The sequence below is a fragment of the Euphorbia lathyris genome, chromosome 8 (genome assembly GCF_963576675.1).
Source record: "Euphorbia lathyris chromosome 8, ddEupLath1.1, whole genome shotgun sequence".
Lineage (NCBI taxonomy): Eukaryota > Viridiplantae > Streptophyta > Magnoliopsida > Malpighiales > Euphorbiaceae > Euphorbia > Euphorbia lathyris.
This window is the reverse complement of record NC_088917.1, coordinates 67221865-67242289: the sequence shown is the minus strand read 5'-3', so window position 1 is coordinate 67242289 and position 20425 is coordinate 67221865. Positions and strand designations below refer to the sequence as shown.

The 20425-nt window shown below is 33.0% G+C and overlaps 2 protein-coding genes across 4 annotated transcripts; one reads left to right on the top strand and one right to left on the bottom strand.

Moving 5' to 3' along the window:
• Nucleotides 1–2593: 2593 nt before the first annotated feature.
• LOC136203983 (uncharacterized) lies at nucleotides 2594–3166 on the bottom strand. The gene is made up of 2 exons (XM_065995191.1): nucleotides 2800–3166; nucleotides 2594–2661 (listed from the first exon to the last, which is right to left on the bottom strand). Exons 1-2 carry the CDS (start codon nucleotides 3164–3166, stop codon nucleotides 2594–2596), a joined length of 435 nt encoding a protein of 144 aa, XP_065851263.1.
• Nucleotides 3167–8198: 5032 nt separating this feature from the next.
• Nucleotides 8199–20297, top strand: LOC136202137 (pumilio homolog 6, chloroplastic). 3 transcript variants are annotated; one of them, XM_065992629.1, is made up of 11 exons: nucleotides 8208–8356; nucleotides 8630–8721; nucleotides 11130–11758; nucleotides 11933–13335; nucleotides 13416–13557; nucleotides 13658–13765; nucleotides 14119–14331; nucleotides 14462–14572; nucleotides 18290–18484; nucleotides 18791–18962; nucleotides 19798–20297. In XM_065992629.1, exons 3-11 carry the CDS (start codon nucleotides 11165–11167, stop codon nucleotides 19812–19814), a joined length of 2955 nt encoding a protein of 984 aa, XP_065848701.1. In that variant the 5' UTR covers nucleotides 8208–8356; nucleotides 8630–8721; nucleotides 11130–11164; the 3' UTR covers nucleotides 19815–20297. The 3 variants fall into 3 exon arrangements, with proteins under 3 accessions (XP_065848699.1, XP_065848701.1, XP_065848700.1); XM_065992627.1 differs by lacking the exon at nucleotides 8630–8721 and having other exon boundaries at nucleotides 8199–8356; XM_065992628.1 differs by lacking the exon at nucleotides 8208–8356 and having other exon boundaries at nucleotides 8363–8721.
• The last annotated feature ends 128 nt before the right edge of the window (nucleotides 20298–20425 follow it).

Genomic DNA, 20425 nt, shown 5'->3' with positions numbered 1-20425 from the left:
CGTGATAGAAAGTTTGTATTTCTAATATAATTTACGAATTTGTTAGAATTTCAAATATAATCAGTTAAAGCGTAAAAAAAAAATGCCCGGACAAAAATGGGTATCTACAATGTAGACCGAAAAACTAAACTAAAAATTCTTGGAAAACTAGAACAACTTTTATTTTAGAAAAAATCTACTTTCTAAAACGACTTATATAACGGAACATGAGGGGTATTTAGTAGTAACATTTATCTCTTACACTAAATGGTGATCTTTGTCATGTAATTTATTATTTAGTAACATCTTTTATTTGGTAATGTTTATCTTCTCGACTATCAAAATTTGTGAAAACTCAACCAACGTGGTTGGTAAATTAACATTTCTATTAAAATTTTCACATAGATCGTATTTCTATTAGGCAGATTAATATTTTATTTTATTTTTTTACTAAATTAACTTATTCCACATATTTAATATATATGTGTTAAATATTTGTCGATATATTATCACGTGTGTTATCCAACGTATTTTTTTTATGGAATGTTATTTGCCATGTTAAAAATCATGTCAAGTTGGAGAATTTAACGAAACTATTAAATTATCGTCCACATTAGTTGATATTATGTTATCAAATAATAAGACAAAAGCAGGGATTAAAATTTTAAATAAGTCAATGTCAATAATATTTTACACCATTAATTCTTTTGGGCATTAAACATATAGATTGTATCAAATATCTACAAAATATATCCAAATAATAAATATACTATGAAAATTATTGCATTTAAGATGAATATAATGGTAACATGGATTTGGATTCTTTCGATTTGGATTTCAACTACAAACTTCATATTTAATATATCTTAGTCATTAATTATAAAATCAATAGTTTATTTATTTACTCAATAAATGAATAATTAAATATTAGAATTTAACATTTAAATCTCAATCCTTAATTTTATAATTATTAATAGTTAAGATTACAACATGATTTCTCGTATTAAAACTCAACTTGTGAGGATCTGAATCAATATATATATATAATAATTTTTCAAAAAAAAAAATTTGTGGTTACATTGATTTATAGATGAAGCCATGTGAGGCGTAATATCATCATGCCCACGTATCGGGAGAGGAAAAAAACAGGGCCGGTTCGGGACTACTTGAGGCCCTAGGCGAGATATAAAATATGAGCCCTTATATACAAGCAAAACTATAAAAATAAATAGATGTATTTAAGTATAATATCATCCTCTCTTTTGGCGGAGGAATACCTTACAACTTTTACAAATACATGAAAAAATATATATATTTATATACATGAAATTACAAATTTAATATTCATCTAAAAATTGCTCTAGCCCGTTGAGATGCAAAATCACTAATTAAACTTTTATATTCAATATCCTTTAATGTCTCATTTTCAATAGACAATAAAGCTAATCCATTTAATCTTTCCTGTGACATAGTAGAACGTAAATAATTTTTAATTAACTTTATTGAAAAACTTCTTTCTGCAGACGGAACTGTTACAGGTATTGTTAGTAAAAGTCGATAAATAATACAAGAATTGGGAAACGAGTTTATTCTTTTAATAAAAGATAGTATCTTTAAAGGAGAATCATTTTCTATTTCTAAAACTACTTTCAATACTTTTAACTCAGAAAATAAATCATAACCATCAACATCAAATTGTCCATTATGCTCAAATAAATTTATGACATTTTTTCTCCAAATCATTGTCATTTAAAGATTTTAATTTCTCTGAAGTAAACAAAAATCCAAACTTTTGCTCATAATAAGAAAAATGTTCAAATCTTGTTTTCATAGAGGCTATTGCTTGATCAAGTATGTACAAAAAATAATCAACCCGAAAAGATTCACATGTTCTCACTATCTCATCATCTTGATTTTCATCAAAAAATTTATTTCTTTTAATAAAACGTTTCTCACGAAATGCCGGATGAGAATCAATTTCAATTGCAAGTTTTTTTAGCTAAATCTAAAGCGGATGCATATCCATTTTCCCTATAATTTTCTAAAAAGGAAATAAGACACTTCAATTTATCAATAGCAATATCAATTTTCATGTCATTAGATTGCAAAGTTTTGCTTACCGTATTTACTGCAAATAATATATCATACCAAATAATCAAACTTAACAAAAACTCAAAATCTTGCATTTCATATTTTATTAAGCTTTTAGCTTCACTCTTTATTTTAGGATCATCACTAACTTTAGCTAAGTTTTCTAAAGCATCTATAATATTTGAAATCTGAAATCTTATAGCTTTGACACTTTCAACTCGACTTTCCCACCGTGTTTGTGATAATGGTTTAACTGAAATAGTAACATGAGCTTTCAAAATTTCCCATCTTTTTGTAGAAGAGGCAAATATAGTATATATGCGTTGTAAAATGCCAAAAAAAATATAGCTTTCTCGCATGAATTAGACATGTCACAAAGAACCAAATTCAAACTATGACAACCACAAAGTGTGTAAAATGCTCTTGGATTTCTATCCAAAAGCCTTCTTTGGACTCCTTGTTTGTTTCCCTTCATATTGGATCCATTATCATATCCTTGTCTTCTTATATTACTAATATCCAGTTAATATTTATCCATTCTATTTACAAGCTCATCAAAAAGACCTTTTCCAGAAGTATCGTCTACTTTTAAAAATTCAATAAAATGTTCAACTACTCTTATTGGATTTGCATTAGTATCTACACATCTTAATATAAGAGTCATTTGTTCTTGGTGACTAATATCAGGAGTACAATCTAAAATAATAGAAAAATATTTCATTTGTTTTATCTTTTTTATTATTGTGCACCTTACCCCATTTGCCAATAATTCAATTAATTCATTTTGAATATTATGTCCTAAATAGTGAGATCGGATTTCTTTGTGTTGAATCCTTCGCAAATGTTCTTGCATTACAGGATCAAATTCAGCTATCATCTCCATTAAACTTAAAAAGTTTCCATTATTATTTTCATAAATTTTTTCATTAGTTCCGCGAAAAGCCAAGTTATTCTTAGCTAAAGTTTTAACCACATCAATTATTCTAACTAAGACTTGCTTCCAATGTTCCTTTTCCCTGTTTATTTTTTCTTGCAAGCTTTTGTCAATCACTTTATTGTTAGACAATCTCACTTCTAACTCTAACCACCTAGTCATATTAAGAAGGGTTAATTACAAAAAACTACCCTGTGGTTTGGCCGATTTGCGATCTGGTACCTGTGGTATTTTTTGTTACAAACAGGTACTCGTGGTTGTCACCGTTAGCAAAATCAAGGAGACGGTTAGAATTCTGTTAAAAAGCTGACGTGGCATAGGGGTAATTTCAGAAATTTGATTTTTTAATTTTTTTTTAATTTTTTCTTTCTCTCTCTCACCCTTCTCTCTTCTCCATCCACGTTCTTCGTCTTCTCCATCGATGTTCTTCGTCTTCTCCATATTCTCCTTTCTTCTTCTTCTTCTTCTTCTTCTTCTCCTTTCTTCTCTTTTCTTCTTCTTCTCCTTTCTTCTCTTTTCTTCTTCTTCCTCCTCTCTTCTTCTTCTTCTCCTTTTTTTTTCTTCTGGTGAATTCCAGAATTCTGGAATTTCTGGAAATTCTAGAATTCTGGAAATCTGGAATTCCAGAAATTCCAGATTTCCAGAATTCTGGAATTTCTGGAATTCCAGAATTTCCAGAATTCCAGAACTCTGGAAATTCTGGAATTTTCTAGAATTTCCAGAATTTTGGAATTCCAAAAATTCCAGAATTCTGGAAATTCCAGAATTCCAGAATTCTGGAATTTACCAGAAATGAAAAACAAAAAAAGAAGATGGGGAAGAAGAGAAGAAAGGAAGAAGAAGAAATGAGAAAGAAGAAGAAGAAAAAGAAAAAGAAATGGGGAAAAAGAGAAGAAAAGAAGAAGAAGAAATGGGGAAGAAGAAGAAAAAGAAAAAGAAATGGGGAAGAAGAGAAGAAAGGAAGAAGAAGATGAAGGAAGATGAAGGAGAAGAGAAGAAGAAAAGAAGAGAGAGAAAATCGTTAAAGAAGAAAAGGAGAGGAGGAAAGAGAGAAGTCAACAAAAAAGTAAAAAAAAAGTCAAAAAAAATCTGTTTCTGAAAATACCCCTGTAATTTAACAGTCAATTTTCCGTTTCCTTGATTTTGGTAACGGCGACAACCACAGGTACCTGTTTGTAACAAAAAATACCACAGGTACCAGATCGCAAATCGGCCAAACCACAGAGTAGTTTTTTGTAATTAACCCTATTAAGAATATGGTCATTGCTAATCTCATGACTTTTAAGTTTCTGATCAAGATTTTTCCAATCTCGTGTACCTTCGGTAGCTAATTGAATTTTTGAACCAAATAGCTTACAACAAAAACAGTACACTTTATCACATTTTTTTTGAATATATAAGCCATCTTCTATCATATGATTCTCCATTTGGCAATTTTTGCATATAATATGTAGAAGAAAAATGTCTATTATGTTCATCTTTTGGAAAATATATATCATCCTCCCTTATTGGGCCTTTTTCTACTATCAAATCTCTAAGTTTCACATCAATATTTTTTCAATTTCCAGGATCATAGACATCAATTGTTTGATTATTTAAATCTTCTAGATTAATATCTGAACCTAAATCCGTTTGATTATCAACATTCTCATCTAATACTTCCATATTGATTTCTATACTTCTAGACTCCTCCATAACCATATCATTTTCTGGTTCATGTGATGTTGATGTAGTTTTTATCAAAAACTTATTAAGAGCTCCTTTTTGTGATTGTACGAATTCTTCGGCTCTTTCTTTCTTTTGTCTTTTTTCATAACCAGATTCGTATTTTCTCTTCATTATAAATTGCAATTTTCAATTTAAATAAAGAAAATATATAAAAATAACAAACAAAATAGGGAAACTATAAAAAATATAGCAAAGTCACCTAAAGAAACATTAAAGGAAGTATTAAATGGGGAACAATAATTTTATACCTGATAAGATGAATCAGTGAACAAAAATCAATCCAGATTAGAATAGTTGAGCAAAATTGTAAGTGAGTATGAAGAAGAACTTGTAGAGAACCAGATTAGAATAATTATAGTTGAACACAATTGTAAGTGAATATAAAGAAGAACTTGTAGTGGAGAAATTTAATTGTAAAGAACTCAATTTATAAGGACTGATCTTGTGTTTTCAAGTTTTTTAACGTTAGAAAACTGATACAATTGAATCTGTTTTCTTTTCCAAGTCTATGATCAAACACAAAAAGAGGAGATAATGATCTACTTACTAGCATTTAGTCAATTGAGTGGAGCCTCTTTTATCCTTCCAAAAATAAAATATGGCAATATTTTGTACTTTCCAAAAACTGACAATTTTTTTTTTTACTTAAAATCTTATATATGTAGCAAATTTATCCCAGCTCTCTTTTCTGATTAAACACAAAAAGAGGAGATAATGATCTACTTACTAGCATTTAGTCAATTGAGTGGGCCTCTTTTATCCTTCCAAAAATAAAATATGGTAATATTTTGTACTTTCATTTTTTTTTTACTTAAAATCTTATATATGTAGCAAATTTATCACAGCTCTTTTTTTTTACCAATTAACCAAACTAACCTATATATTACTATAATAATATATATGAGGCCCTAATTTTTAGGAGGCCCTAGGCAATTGCCTAGAAGCTCAGCCGACCGTGGAAAAAAATAAGCCCCTTCCCCACCCCAACACCTGAAAAGACATTTTCGTCCTTTCCGGTGACTAAAGGTGGGAAAAAGTGACAAAGTTTAACAACACCCAAAAAATCTATTTAAAAAAAACACTAAAAAACGGACTGTCCAAAAAAAATAATATGCACTATACAGATTAAAAAAAACAAATAACTTATGCATTACTAATATTTATAATTTTTTTTAAATGCATTAATATTTATAATTAAAATAAAGTATATATATAAAATAATAATGCGTGGTATCATGAAGACAACTTTTGAGAGTTGCTTAATATTTTTTTTAAGATAAAAAAAAATATTAAAGTACTTTTTTTTAATAAAAGTTGCTAAAAGTTATAAATTTTTTAAAAATGTATTAATATTTATAATTAAAATAAAGTATATATAAAATAATAATTTGTGGTATCATGAAGACAACTTTTAGAGTTGCTTAATATTAGAGTATTTTTTTTTAATAAAAATTGCCAAAAGTGATAAGAAATGAAACAAAATACTATTATATTTTGAGATAGTGTGTTAAGTTTTGGTCATGTTTGACAGATAACTAAGCTGTAAAGTTTTTAGCTGATTACATTAACCGTTAGCTAATTATTTTTTGGTTAGCTTTTTTTTTTTTATCTTTTATTTTTTGGTTAGCTGTTTTGACTAGCTGGTTGTGTAAACTTGTTTGGTAAAACTTAACCGATTAATAGTTGTTTGTGTAAAATGATAAATAAATACATGATAAAGCTTTTTATTTTGGGTTAAAAGGTAGTAATTAAAGGTAAAAATATTCTTCAAAAGATATGAAGCAATAGGCTAATTGAAAAAACTCCTAAAACCAGTTTTTTCAAAATTAGTTTTTTTGGACCGAATAAACCTTTTCAAACATTTATTCACCAAATACCAATATTAAAGGTTTGACTGGTCAAAACCTCTAAAATGCTCAAACCTCTAATATTACTCCTAAAAACTCTTTACCAGATAAGAAATTTGTCAATATTTTTCAACTTTTAAGGTATCCTTTATTAGAGATGCAATAAAAAGCAACTAACCAAAAAGTTAACACTACCAATTTGGATAAATTGAACCACACATTATCTAAAGAACCAATAAATTAGTTTAGAACAAATTCGGACAAACTTATAGATCATTTTAACTAAGCCACCGAGTTAATAAATACTTTAAATAAATTAAAAAAAAAAGACTAATAACCATCTTCAAAATTATTAATAGTTGTTTGTTTGCATCAAAAATAAAGTTTTCTTATTGCACACTCTGGTTTGTACTTTTCATGGGATAAACTTTTCTTTTTAAGAAACTTTTTCTTAAAAAGTCTGCTTAGGAAACTTTTCATTTTAGAAAACTTTTCATGTTTTTACAGTACATCGTTCACTTAGAATTTCCTAGAATGAACCTCAGTTTCCCTCAGGGGAAACATCTCAAATAGTATACCTCGTGGGAAACTAACTTCCTATATAGTGTATCTCGTGGGAAACCTTCCTATGTAGTGTGCCTTAGGGGAAACCAACTTCTTGTATAGTGCACCTCGTGGGAAACCAACTTCTATATAGTGCACCTTGTGGAAAACCAACTTCATATATAGTGTACCTCGTGGGAAACCAACTTCCTAGAGTGAACACCATGGGATACTTGAGGTAAACATAAGGGATCATGAGGCCATTTAATATTTCTAACGTGTATTTTGTGAGCCGATTAAAATCAGGAAAGTTAGAAAGCATTATAATCAATTTCATCGTGGAAGTCAAAGCGAAGCAATTGCTCAATATGGTGGAGAACGTGACTTGTGGAATGAAGAAGGGAGTTATCCCAATGTCTATAAAAGCAAGGAATCACGATGACAACTCAACAACTCAACACACACCCAAGCAAAACTCTAACAAATTATCTCTAGACTTCAGCAATTTAGAATTCTCAGTTTCAGTTTTTTTTTTCAATTTTATTTCTCAGTCTATAAACATTCAGTTTAATTTCAATCCAAGCACATCATTTCCTTTCCTTTCCTTTCCTTTCAATTTTATTTTATTTGTTCTTTAATCATTTTCTGTAAGGTCGGTATCGTTTTGATAATCGAATCCTTTAGGAATTTTCAATCTCTTTAATTCTTACAATCGTTTGTTACGTAGAAGTCAGAAAGCGCACTCAATTTCACTCTATAGTTCAAAAATACTATAATTCTCTGACACGTCCGCAATTTCCCACGAAAGAGCCAAACAATGGTTAAATACAGAATAAAAGAAAACATAGTTGGCAAGAATTTTGCCTTTAAAGGATGATTTATCAAATATATTTTGGCATTTTCAAAGAGAGAAGATAAAACATCAAAAAGTCAAAAGTCATAAATAAAAAATACTATAAAAAAACTAAACTTGGACAACTCCTCACCTGTGGGTCAAAACACTCTATCCACGCCAAGTCTCGTCGTTTTGTTTTATCTAAAACTCGGAAAAATAGCAAAAACGTGGACTGGAAGCAGCAACTTTCTGCTTCGTAGTTTTTCCCGATCAAACATTTTTTAAAAACTTTGTCCTGACAGACTAAAGCCAAATATGTCATTTTAGAGCCAGTCTCTCTCTCTCTCTCTAGAAGGAATCTAGGGTTCTCCACAGTGAATCTTCTTCATCACTTGCTAGGTAAGAGAATCTTCTCTATTTCGTTTAGGGTTTCAAGACTCAACTTGTTATTTTTGCTTATACAATACTTACTTCCTCCTTTCTCTGGAACTCCACCAATATAAGCTTCATAGGTTATTGTTCCTCTGTTTATTTGCTTCCGTTTCTGCAAGCTTGAATTCGATTCTAGCCATTTTTTATGGAGCTAGTATATGTTATTTTGTGTGTGAGGTATGCTATTTGATGCTAGATAGGCTTGTGTTTATGCTGATTAGCTGAATTGTTGATCGATAGCCATTTTCGTTTACTCTTTTCTTTGGGTGCTGAGAATTACGGAAACATGCAAGGGAAAGTTTGCTACTTTTATGCCTGAATTCGGAAAGAAGGTAAGAGCTCATTTGAACTAGGTTAGAGTTGCTTTAATTGTTTTTTGGTTGTTGAAGTGTTGCTTTCTTTGATTTCCTAGTTCTTCATAATTTAAGGCATAAAGGCTTATCTAGAGTTGTATCTAAAATTTTGTCATTTGCCCTCTAGTTGTTCCCATATGTGACATTTAACCCATTTTGGATGAAAAGTTAACTGATTTGTTAATTCTTGCCGCATGACACAATTTTTTGACACGTGACATGTCAATTGTTTCAATTATTTTTTTCCATTTAGATTCAATATATGGATGAATAAGAACATATATTAAGTCTATATGAAAAAAAAATAATTAAAACAATTGACATGTGGACATGTCACGTGTCAAAAATTGTGTCATGCTACAAGAATTAACAAATTGGTTAATTTTCCGTTCAAAATGGGTTAAACCTCACATATGGGAATACTGTTGGGATTTTTTGAGAAAAATACAGAAGAAATTAATAAGAAAATGGTGCTAACAATTTTATTCAATCTGTCAATGTTTTGCACAATTGAAAGATACAGATTTATTGTCCTTTACAGGCTTATACTGCAACAAAAAGGGGAGTTTTTATAGGAAACAATAAAATCTCACTACTTATCTGACTAACAAAATAAGTACCCAGTAAAAGAGACTTAGTAAAAAAAATAAAATCTCAACATTCCCTCCCGATTGAGAGTTTTTTTTTTTTTTTTTTTTTTTTTTACATATGTACTTCCTATCATCATTTGTAATCGGAGCACTTCTCCCGCAAATGGCTTCTCGGTGCACTTCTCACCATAAATGACTTCTGGGTGCACTTCTCACCCTCCTTCACTTATTGGAGTACTTCTCTCCAATATTAAAATGGTAATTCTTCGTCGAAATCATATGCTTCTTCTGTTTTATTATTTCTGCAATTCCTTCCAATGTGCCCAAATTTCTTACATTTCAAACACTGACAGTCTTTTTTTTTTATGACCATGTTTCTCGCAATGACTACAATTTTCATTTTTCCTTTTGAAGTTTTGACAAAAAATAGCTTCCTCAACCACTTTTTCATTTTCTCCATTTCTCATTGCCCTTGTTTGTTCTTGAGTCTGCAAAGAATTAATTGATTCGGATAAAGATAATTTACTTATATCTCTTGAATCTTCAAGAGATGACAGTTTTGCCTCCAACCTTTCAGGCAAGCTCACAAACAATTTTTCTACAATTTATACTGTCTGCTAGATTTTCTCCCATCAGCACCACCGCCATCAATTTGTCATAATACTCATGAATCGACTCTTTTTCTTTCATACTTAGAGTCTCTAAATCCCTTTTGAGATTCAAGACTTGCATCCTCCTTGTTCTTTCATTGCCTTGGTAAAGTTCTTTTAACTTATCCCAAACCTCTTTTCCTGTTTCACAAATCATGATTCTTGTGAAAATTGATTCTGAAACAGCAGCATGAATTATTGATAAAGCTCTTGGAGCCTTTGTTAATTCATCTTCATGAGCTTTGATTTGATTTAGTGTTGGATTGTTTCTAAGGGATGGTATGCCTCTCTCAGCCATAAACCCAAACCTCTCAGATGAGCTTTCATTTTGACAGCCCAAATTTGGTAATTTGTGGTTGGAAGCCATGGTTGGGTTTTCTTTAAAAAAAACTCACATATCCCTTAAAGATCAATGAGGCTCGTGATACCAATTGTTGGTATTTTTTGAGAAAAATATAATTTTATTCAATGTGTCAATGTTTTGCACAATTGAAAGATACAGATTTATGGTCTTTTATAGGCTTATACTGCAACAAAAAAGAGAGATTTTAAAGGAAACAATAAAATCTCACTACTTATCTCACTAACTAAATAAGCATCCAAACAAACTTTGAATCAAACAACAAAATCTCAACAAATACCTCAGGGGCAAATGTTACCAAATGATAGCATTGGGGAAAAATGACAAAATTTTGGATACCACGTGCCAAATTGGGCTTTAATCCTTTAAGTTACTAAATTCTGATTTTTATATTTTAAATTGGTTTCCTTTTACGTGCTTGAATACATTATCTGGATTTCATTTGGTTCTATGCGATTGTATATAATTGGTTCATATATTCAATTTACTTGATGTGTTAGTTTTTAAATTCTAGTGGCTTCAAAAAAGCTCAATTATAACTTTTGATTGAGGGAAACTCAGTGTTAGTATGTGTTATGTTCCATATGTGATGCCATCTAATGTAATCTGGTGTCTGTTTACTAATGCTACGAACATTGTGTTTTACCTTTACCTTTAACTTTTCCTTTTTATATCCCTTCTAGTCATTTCTCTCTCTCTCCCTCCCCCGTCTTTCTGTGTCTATCCCCTCCTTATCACTTGTTAATTGAGGGATCACTCATGGGAGATGGAAAGCTTCATTTTCAGGGGATTATTGGACATGAGTTGAGTGCTCTAGTAATATGGCAACTGAAAATCCTCTAAGGATGCCTCCCCATAATGATACTTCAACTTTTGCACCATCAACTCCTAGTATGGCTATGGAGGATATAGGATTGCTGAAGAATGGTCAGAGGTTCCGTGGCAATGGGAGAGACATGGTCCCCAATCGGAGTGGAAGTGCACCTCCAATCATGGAAGGTTCAATTTTAGCCATAAATAATCTCATTTTCCAGCAAAACTCTAACTTTGGGAATGTAAATGTTTCTGTTCAAAACTCTGAGCCAGAGAGGCAATCATATTTGGCTTGCAAAGAGCCCAAAGGTAATCTGAACCCTAGGCTTCCAGTGCCACCCATTTTTAAGGAGAATCGACTTCTAAGCTGCCACATTGGTAGGCCTGTCAATAATGTGGGTTTGACTTCAGTAGATGATGGCACTAACAGTTCCTTGAATATGTCACAAGCTACACTTGCTACGCACAAGGAAGAGTCTGAAGATGACCACTCTCCCCATCAGCCGTCTGATGACAGGGTGGATCCAGTCCATGGATTTTGGTCTGAAGAGAATGCATCTCCATTAGTAGGTCATTCGAGAAGCTTGGTTAATTTAATTCAGGTAATCTTTCTCTCTGTGATTATTTTACATACTTTGAGCTTCAATTACTCTGACAGTAAGTTACCATTGCTGGAACAAATTTGATGGTAAATTTCTCCATTGGCTAACTTTATTACCATTCCTCGTCTTTGTTCCTTTCTACAAAATATCATAATCTTTCGTTTGAATACGCAGGAAGATTATCCGCGCACTCCATCCCCTGTATATAAACAGTCTCATTCCTTAAGTTCTGGAACAACAGATGAATCAGTTGATCATGAGGCTGATTGCAATTCCTTGCATAATCCCCGTATCCGCACATCAAATAGTACTAGGTCAACCATAAGTACAGATAGGGAAGGGCTATTGTTAAATGCCAATCCCTCAACTTCACCTGTTTCAAGTTCATCACCTCTTAAATGTACAGGAAACACCCAATCCATGCAACCTCTTCTCAGAGGAAATCCAAACAGTACAGATGTTAATGCTCTTGTATCTGCAACAGGGGATCTTAATATTTCTAGCCTTTCGAAAGAGCAAAAGTATCAACAACAATGGCAATATAACTTTCAGGGAAAAATGCTGCACCATCAAGTACTTCAACAACAGAGCAACTCACTTCAAGCCCAAAATGCAAAGTCTCATATGGGTGCTCGAGGATTAAGTTCCACATACATTGGGATGGATCAATTTATCCATAGCCCCTCAAAGTTCTCAGGAGAGGTGCAGCCAGTATTACAGTCATCTGGATTCACACCTCCTCTTTATGCTTCTGCAGCAGCTTATATGACTTCATCAAATCCATTTTACTCTAGTTTACAGCCTTCTGGATTATATCCTCCACAATATAGTGTTGGAGGGTATGCTATAAATTCTTCTGTTGTTCCACCATTTATGGCTGGATACCCTCCTCATGGTGCTGTACCCGTGGTTTTTGATGGGACTTCTGGCCATAACTTCAGTCCTCGCATGCATGGGGCTTCAACTGGGGGGAGCATTCCACATGGAACTGATCTGCAGCATTTGAACAAATTTTACGGACAGCTTGGATACCAATTGCAACCTCAGTTTGCTGATCCTTCATATGTGCATTACTATCAGCAGCCTTATGGACAGATATACGATATCTCTGGTCAATTTGATCCACTGGCTTCTGGAGCTGGTCTTATTGGGAGCCAAAGTAGTGTTCCTGAAACAAAGCAGGCACCTGATGTTGCTGGCTTGGACAACCAGAAATTGCATCACCAGATAAGTGGAGTGAATATGCTCTACCAAGGAAGAGGAGGTTTAATTAGTCCTCATTATTTTACTGGCCCATCAAACATGGGTGTTACGATGCAGTATCCATCATCATCGCTTGCTAGTTCAGTGTTGCCAGGATCACCTATGAGTGGCACAGGGAGTTCTGGAGGGAGAGATGAAATGAAGTTTTCACTGGGTGCTGGTAGATATGCAGCTGCATATTCTGGATGGCAAGGTCAAAGAGGACCAGAAAGTTTTAATGATACAAAAGTATGTAATTTTCTTGAGGAGCTGAAATCTGGTAAAGGCCGCAGATTTGAGCTATCTGATATTGCTGGGAATATTGTTGAATTTAGGCAAGTCATGATATTTTTTAATTTACCTAGTTTTTAAAATTTCTGCGTGGGAAGTCAAATGATAGGCTTTTAAAATTCAGTGCTGATCAACATGGAAGCCGATTTATTCAACAGAAGTTGGAAACCTGTAATACTGAAGAGAAGACATCTGTATTTAAAGAAGTTCTTCCATTTGCTCGCAAATTAATGACTGATGTTTTTGGAAATTATGTCCTTCAAAAGGTTTGCACATGCATACATGTATTTATTTATTATTTTTTTAGTTGAACCTGTTCTGGCCATGTTAATTGTTTAATGTCTTTTTTCTATTATTCACTTGCAGTTTTTTGAGTATGGAACCCCTGAGCAAAGAAAGGAACTTGCTAATCAGCTCACTGGCCAGATCTTGCCTTTAAGTCTTCAGATGTATGGCTGCCGTGTTATACAAAAGGTTTGTGTAGAAATAAGCCTTATACTTTTGGGTTTTCCATTTTATTTAGTCCAATGAAAAATGGCAAAATTATATGTGAAGAAAAGAAGATACGTACTTCTTTGAATCTCCGTATATTGATTTAGTAGGAAGTACGAGTCCAATGAGTGGAGTTTACTGCTGTAAGATTTTTCTGTATATCTACATTTCCTGAAGTTACGTGAAACTATGAATGTGTGGGTGACAGACTGAGGAACATGATTTCTCCATATGATATCTTGTTAGGGCTTTTGATATGAAATGATAAACTTAGATGTTGATTTGTTAAAACTTTTTATTTCTTTTCTGGATTGTGGAATCTGCAATGGTGTTAGGCACTTGAGGTAATTGAGCTGGATCAGAAAGTACAGCTTGTTCGTGAACTGGATGGACATGTTTTGCGATGTGTACGTGATCAAAATGGAAACCATGTGATTCAGAAGTGTATTGAAAGCATTCCAGCAGAGAAAATTGACTTCATAATCTCTGCATTCCGTGGTCATATAGCAGCACTTTCTATGCATCCTTATGGATGCCGGGTAATACAGGTATATTATGAATATTGCACTTAAAAGTATTGTTCTTGGACACTCCTCTTCAGTGTTCTCACTTTCCTCCAGTCTTCTTTGGCTTTGCATTACAGACCCTTCAATCTTAAATCCTTTTGGTTTATTGTAGAGGGTTCTGGAGCATTGTACAGATGACCTACAATGTCAGTTTATAGTGAATGAGATATTGGAGTCAGTCTGTGTACTTGCTCAGGATCAGTATGGCAATTATGTGACACAGGTCAGTGTAGTTTTTTTTTTCCTTTGAATTTCTCTCTTATCATTTGAAAATATCTTTAGCTACTGAAATGCTTTCTACAAGAATTACCTTTCGATTGCGTCTTTCACAACCTTTTTGGCATGGCACTAATGCATCATATCTGGGATCAGTGTCCAATGTTGTAACATAAACAATTAAAGGTTTGAATTCTCACTGCACCTTTAGCTTGAATTGAAAACTGAGGGATAACTTATTGGGACTGCCTGCTTCCTCAAGAGATAGAAATGAAGCTAAAGGTAGGAATGTTAATAGCTTTTGAAGGAATTTGATGGAAGAAATTATATTTCAATTGAAGCAGTTTTAGGTAGGAAGACCTTCGAAAAAAATGACTTTCACAGGACCATATCTTGTGATAGCCTATAATGCACGGAAACTCTTCATGACAAGCGTTTCCCCGTTTCCGGTAGATGTGGGAAACGGAAACTCTCGGAAACTGATACGAAACGTTTCCAGGCACGTCTCCGTAATTACCAAAAATATGAAACGCGTTTCTCAATTTTTAAATGGTGTTCCCCACCTATTTCGATTAAAATTCTAGAAATTCAAAGTTTCTATTTTGGAGTTCCTGTTTAAAACTTTGTATTTAGGAGATAATTACTTATTGAGCTTGAACTTTCTTCATCTTGTTCTTCAATCTTGTTTATTTAATGTATTATTATATTTTTAATATTTATAAATATGCCCCTATATTTTTAATATTTACACGTTTCCCCCACGTTTCCGTTTCCTATGTTTTTCAGAAATTACGTTTCCCAGTATCGTTTCCGTATCCGTTTCCGTGCAACATAGGTGATAGCTCCAAGTAGAAGGAGCACAATTTTTGGGCTGACAGACTTTACTTTGTCAAATTGTTTTATAGAGAATTGTTTTCTAGGGCTCTTGTTAAATGTTATGCCAAGAATTGGGTTTTTATTATGTTCTATCTAGCAGGAGGGTAACAAGTTTTGGGTTCTCAATTCATTATCTAGAGTTGTTCTTTAAAGCTCCTTTTTTAGATGTTGCATCAAGAATTTGGCATCAATTACTGTTCTATCAATCTGGAGGACAACCCCCTTTTTTTTCTCTTATAAACCATGACATGGTTAGGTTCATTTCCGTTTTATCACATTGAGATAAATTTTGTTTCGTTTGAAATACCTCCACCCTTTTTTCCCCTTTTGGTATTTTCACATTTTAAGCTATTCATAGTTGTTTCTTGAGAATTGTCTTGACCATCTATTGAATTATATCTTTTATTCATAGGCATTGCTAATTTTTTCAGAAGATGTTTTAATTGAGTCTTCTGATATTCTGGGTGGATTAGATTATCTAATTCATATTTTAGGGTTTTTGTTAAAACAAACTGCAAATAAATAAGTGGTTTCAGTATACTACACGAATACCAAGGTTTTTTGCATTCAGAATTAAAATTTAGATGATTAAGCCGTAATAAACTACAATGAGAAAACATAATGCTCATTATTTAGTAGGACTAAACCCATATTTTACCCTTGTGGTATCTAAAATTTTGTCATTTGCCGCCTGTGGTATCATTTAGTAACATTTGGCCCTTGACCTATTCCCATAGGTGACATTTAAGCCATTTTGGATGGAAAGCTAACCGACTTGTTAATTTTTTTTGCCACATTACACAATTTGACACGTGACATATACACGTGGCAATTGATTTAATTTTATTTCCATATAGATTTAATATGTGAGGGCGAGCCTTGGCGCAACGGTAAAACGTTGTTGCCGTGTGACCTGAGGTCACGGGTTCGAGTCTTAGGAGCGGCCTCTTGCCAATTAAATTGGCAAGGGAAGGCTTGCCCCCAATACACCCTTGTGGTGGGACCCCTCCCCGGACCCTCGCTCAGCGGGGACGCGTAATGCGACCGGGCCGCCCTTTTTTATAGATTTAATATGTGGGTAAACAAGGAATTATTTTTTTTTTCTTATTTATCTACGTATTAAGTCTATATGGAAAAAATATTAAAAAAATTGTTATATCTACTTGTCACTTGTCAAAAATTGTGTAATGTAGTAAAAATTTTAACAAATCTGTTAGTTTTCCCATCCAGAATGGGTTAAATGTTACATATGGGAATACTTCAAGGGACAAATGTTATCGAATAATACCACAGGGGCCAAATGACAAAATTTTGGATACCACAAGGGCCAAATAGGAGTTTAATTCTATTTAGTATTATTATTTGGATTACTTATACACAGTATGTCCAAATAAATTAATTGAGAAGATTGAATTAAGATCATTGGTCGTAGCTTTAGTTCAAATATTTGACTGTCAATGAAACTATATTCAGGTTAGCCTTCTCTTTTGTTATTTATTTTTCCTTCTTTCTACATCCAACATGGTTTTCTAACTTGTTTCCTTGAAACTGAGCAAGTAAATACATAGTGGCATGGTAAAGATGATACTGCTTTTAGTTTTATAAGTTGGTATGGTAATTAAAAAGATATTTGTTTGAAAGTAATCTGATTACTACAAGAGTTAGATCTTGATGCATGAACACACAATACACAGCTTTCTTTTTTTGGGTATAATTTTACCAGAAAAGGACTAGCTAGTATAATATGATGCAATAGCTAGTAATGATCTAAAGATATAGTAATTCGTAATGTGAGGTGTAAACCTGCTTTCAAAAATAAACTACATTTATTATTTATTATTTGGCTACCATAGATTATATTGTTGATAGTTGGACTATGCATAGGAATTGCTATGAAGATAAAATACATCCTGATAATCATTTTATAAGACTCGAGAAGGATATCATAATGAGATTTTATTAATGTTCCTAATACATCATATAATTTGTCATATAAAATTGATAATCTATGAAGTAATTGGATTAAATACCAATATGGTTCCTAAAGTGAGAAAGCGTGCCTTGACTGGTTTTGAAGTGAGAAAAAGATCAGTTTGACCTACTGACTAGCTCAGCGTTGTTAAATCAGTCCATTGACCGAGAAAATCAGGTTGATTAATGTGGATCATAAATGATGAGTAGGCGGATTAAGTTGATGTCTTTCTCGCTTCGTGGATGAACTCGGTTTTTCCCTTTATTAATGGACAAAATTGGTATTTAATCCTTAATTAATTACATCTACAAATTGTATTAATGAGTTTGGTTGCTTGCGACCAGTAGTGCTCACCTGGACCCTGAATGACCAAATGAATTTGTTCATTCACCGTTAGATCCAAGCTTATTAGGATCATGTGGTGGAGATGCAAATCATCCTAAGGCTTAAATTTAATAAGCTTGGATCTAACGGTGAATGACCAAATTCATTTGGTCATTCAGGTCCAGGTGAGCACCACTGTGCTCGCGACACCCTTAAAAGAATGGCTAGCAATTATAGGTGACTGTATTTATACTAAGTGAATGACTTGTGATTTTCATGACCAGTCCAATCCTTATTGCCATGTTTTAATCCTGGTGCGGAGTAAATGGTGACTCAGTTTTCTCAACTTCGTGCTTGCAGTCTATGTGAGCCTCATAGAGGCATTTTTTTTCTTTAATTATTTTCAGTACTTTCAAAGCTTTATTTGATTTAATTATTGATTCAATGACCGAGATCCATTGATATTGGGTTGCATTTTACCACTTTGACTGTCATGTTTGGTGGTTATTCTTTGTTTCTGGGTACTAATATGAACACTCTTGGCTTTAACAGCATGTGTTGGAAAGGGGTAAATCTCAAGAAAGATGTCAAATTATAACCAAGTTGTCTGGGCATGTTGTACAACTCAGCCAGCATAAGTTTGCATCTAATGTTATTGAGAAATGTTTAGAATATGGTGGTACGACTGACAGGGAGCTTATAGTTGAGGAGATTCTTGGGCAGAATGGGGGAAATGATAATTTATTGGTAAGTTAATGAAGCATTTCTGAATTGAGATTTGAAATCTTGCGTGATGGTGTCTGTCTATAACAATTAACAATTCCTTCACTTTTTTAAAGTTTTTTTTCTGAGCCACTAAAGAATTTTTTTCAAGTATTTTTCGAACTCGTGTTAATACTATTGCTCATAAAGGTACTAATTGTTTATTAGTTCACTTAATTGCCAGGACTCTCGCTAGTAGTTCAGTGGCAACTTTTTCCCTGCATTTTATTATTCAATTTCTGAGGATAACATCAACTTTTGTGGTCACTTTTACTGTTTACTATATACCAGATAATGATGAAGGACCAGTTTGCGAATTATGTTGTCCAGAAGATTCTTGATGCATGTACAGACACTCAGCGAAAGTTGTTAGTTAATCGCATAAAAACACATGTGCATGTTTTGAAGAAATATACATACGGGAAGCACATTGTTGCTCGAATTGAACAGCAACTCGAGGAAGGTAATTCCTTAATTTTGCTACCGAAACTGCTAAGGTTGTAACACTTCGCTATAAATTGAAGATTAGGAGATCCTTGTTATGTAGCTTAAAATCAGGTCTCTTCATGCTAACATACTTAGCCGCTCTTACAGGACAATAAATATTTCCTCTACACTAGGTATCCATATGGTCTGGTCTTTACTTTTGATTTGTTTCTTCTTTTGTTGTATTTAGGTGTTACACACCTCATATGAATATCATGTTCAATTTAATATTTTCTAGACTCGTTTCTTTCGTCTTCCATTACCTGATCATAATCTCTTCATCTGTAAAGAAATTTGAGCCTAACTTTATCCTCAGATGTACCTCCAACGGGAAAATGCCTGATGCCTCACATTTAAATTGCTCTATGCCTTCATAACTAGTCACATGTGAGACAATCATCCTTTTTGAGGCACCAGAGCCACCTAGTCTATGTCGGGTCATCTGATAGCGAGTTATCTGCAGATATAAAACCATGCTCTGAAGTTATAATTTTGGACGTGAGGGATGTGTCACACATTTATTAGTTATGAAGGTAAAAAGTCGTAGAGAAGTTTGAGAATATCGTCCCTCTTAGAGGTACCTTTTGGTTGGAGTTATGTCGAAGTTTCTCAATGAAATTGTTAGCTCTTTTTTCTCCCTCAGTAGGATCAATTGGGACATTTCAAACGAACTTGGCGTATTAGTCTTGCTTCAACGAAATCACAGATGCAGGCTCATCGCGCATCTGGTTTCAATTAATTCCTTTCTCTTTGAAATGACCAATTCTTTTCTCTTTGAAATGACTCACAAGTTTTTATTCTTCTTTTGGCAGACAATGAAACATCATGATCATAGTTCAGAGACATTAGAAAAACATCTGCTTGCTGCGGGCCGGACAGCAAAAGGGAATGCAAAAACTTCACACCACAACTAAATTTGGTGTTCTGACATATGAAAAGAGTAGGAAGAGATGGATGGAAAATGGCACTAATTTCCATTGACTTGTTTATGTTATAGTATGATTGGCTTCTCTTCTGCCAGAAGAAGCATCTACCATTAATGACAGGACAGGTTTTTTTTTTCAGAACAGGACAGGGTTGACAACGTAAATATGTGTTTTATGGTCTGTTTTTTTTTTTTAAGGTTTTGTACTTTAGTTGAAGAAAAACAGAAGAATGGTAAGTATAGGAGTATAGATTCATAAAGATTTGTTTGGAAGGAAATGCTTCCTAACGACTGTTGTAAAATTGTTTACCTATTTATTTGGCTGATTTCTGTTTTTATGTAAGTTATACAAAAAATCATATTTAGGGTCTCTTTGGGTTTGGTTTACCTTTCTAGCTGTTTTTCAATCTTAATTAAACACTTTTAAAGTGAAAATGTTAAGGGTGAATTATAAAAGGAAAGTAAATATTTTGTACATAAAAAAAGTACTTATTTATTCTAAGAATAGGAATTAA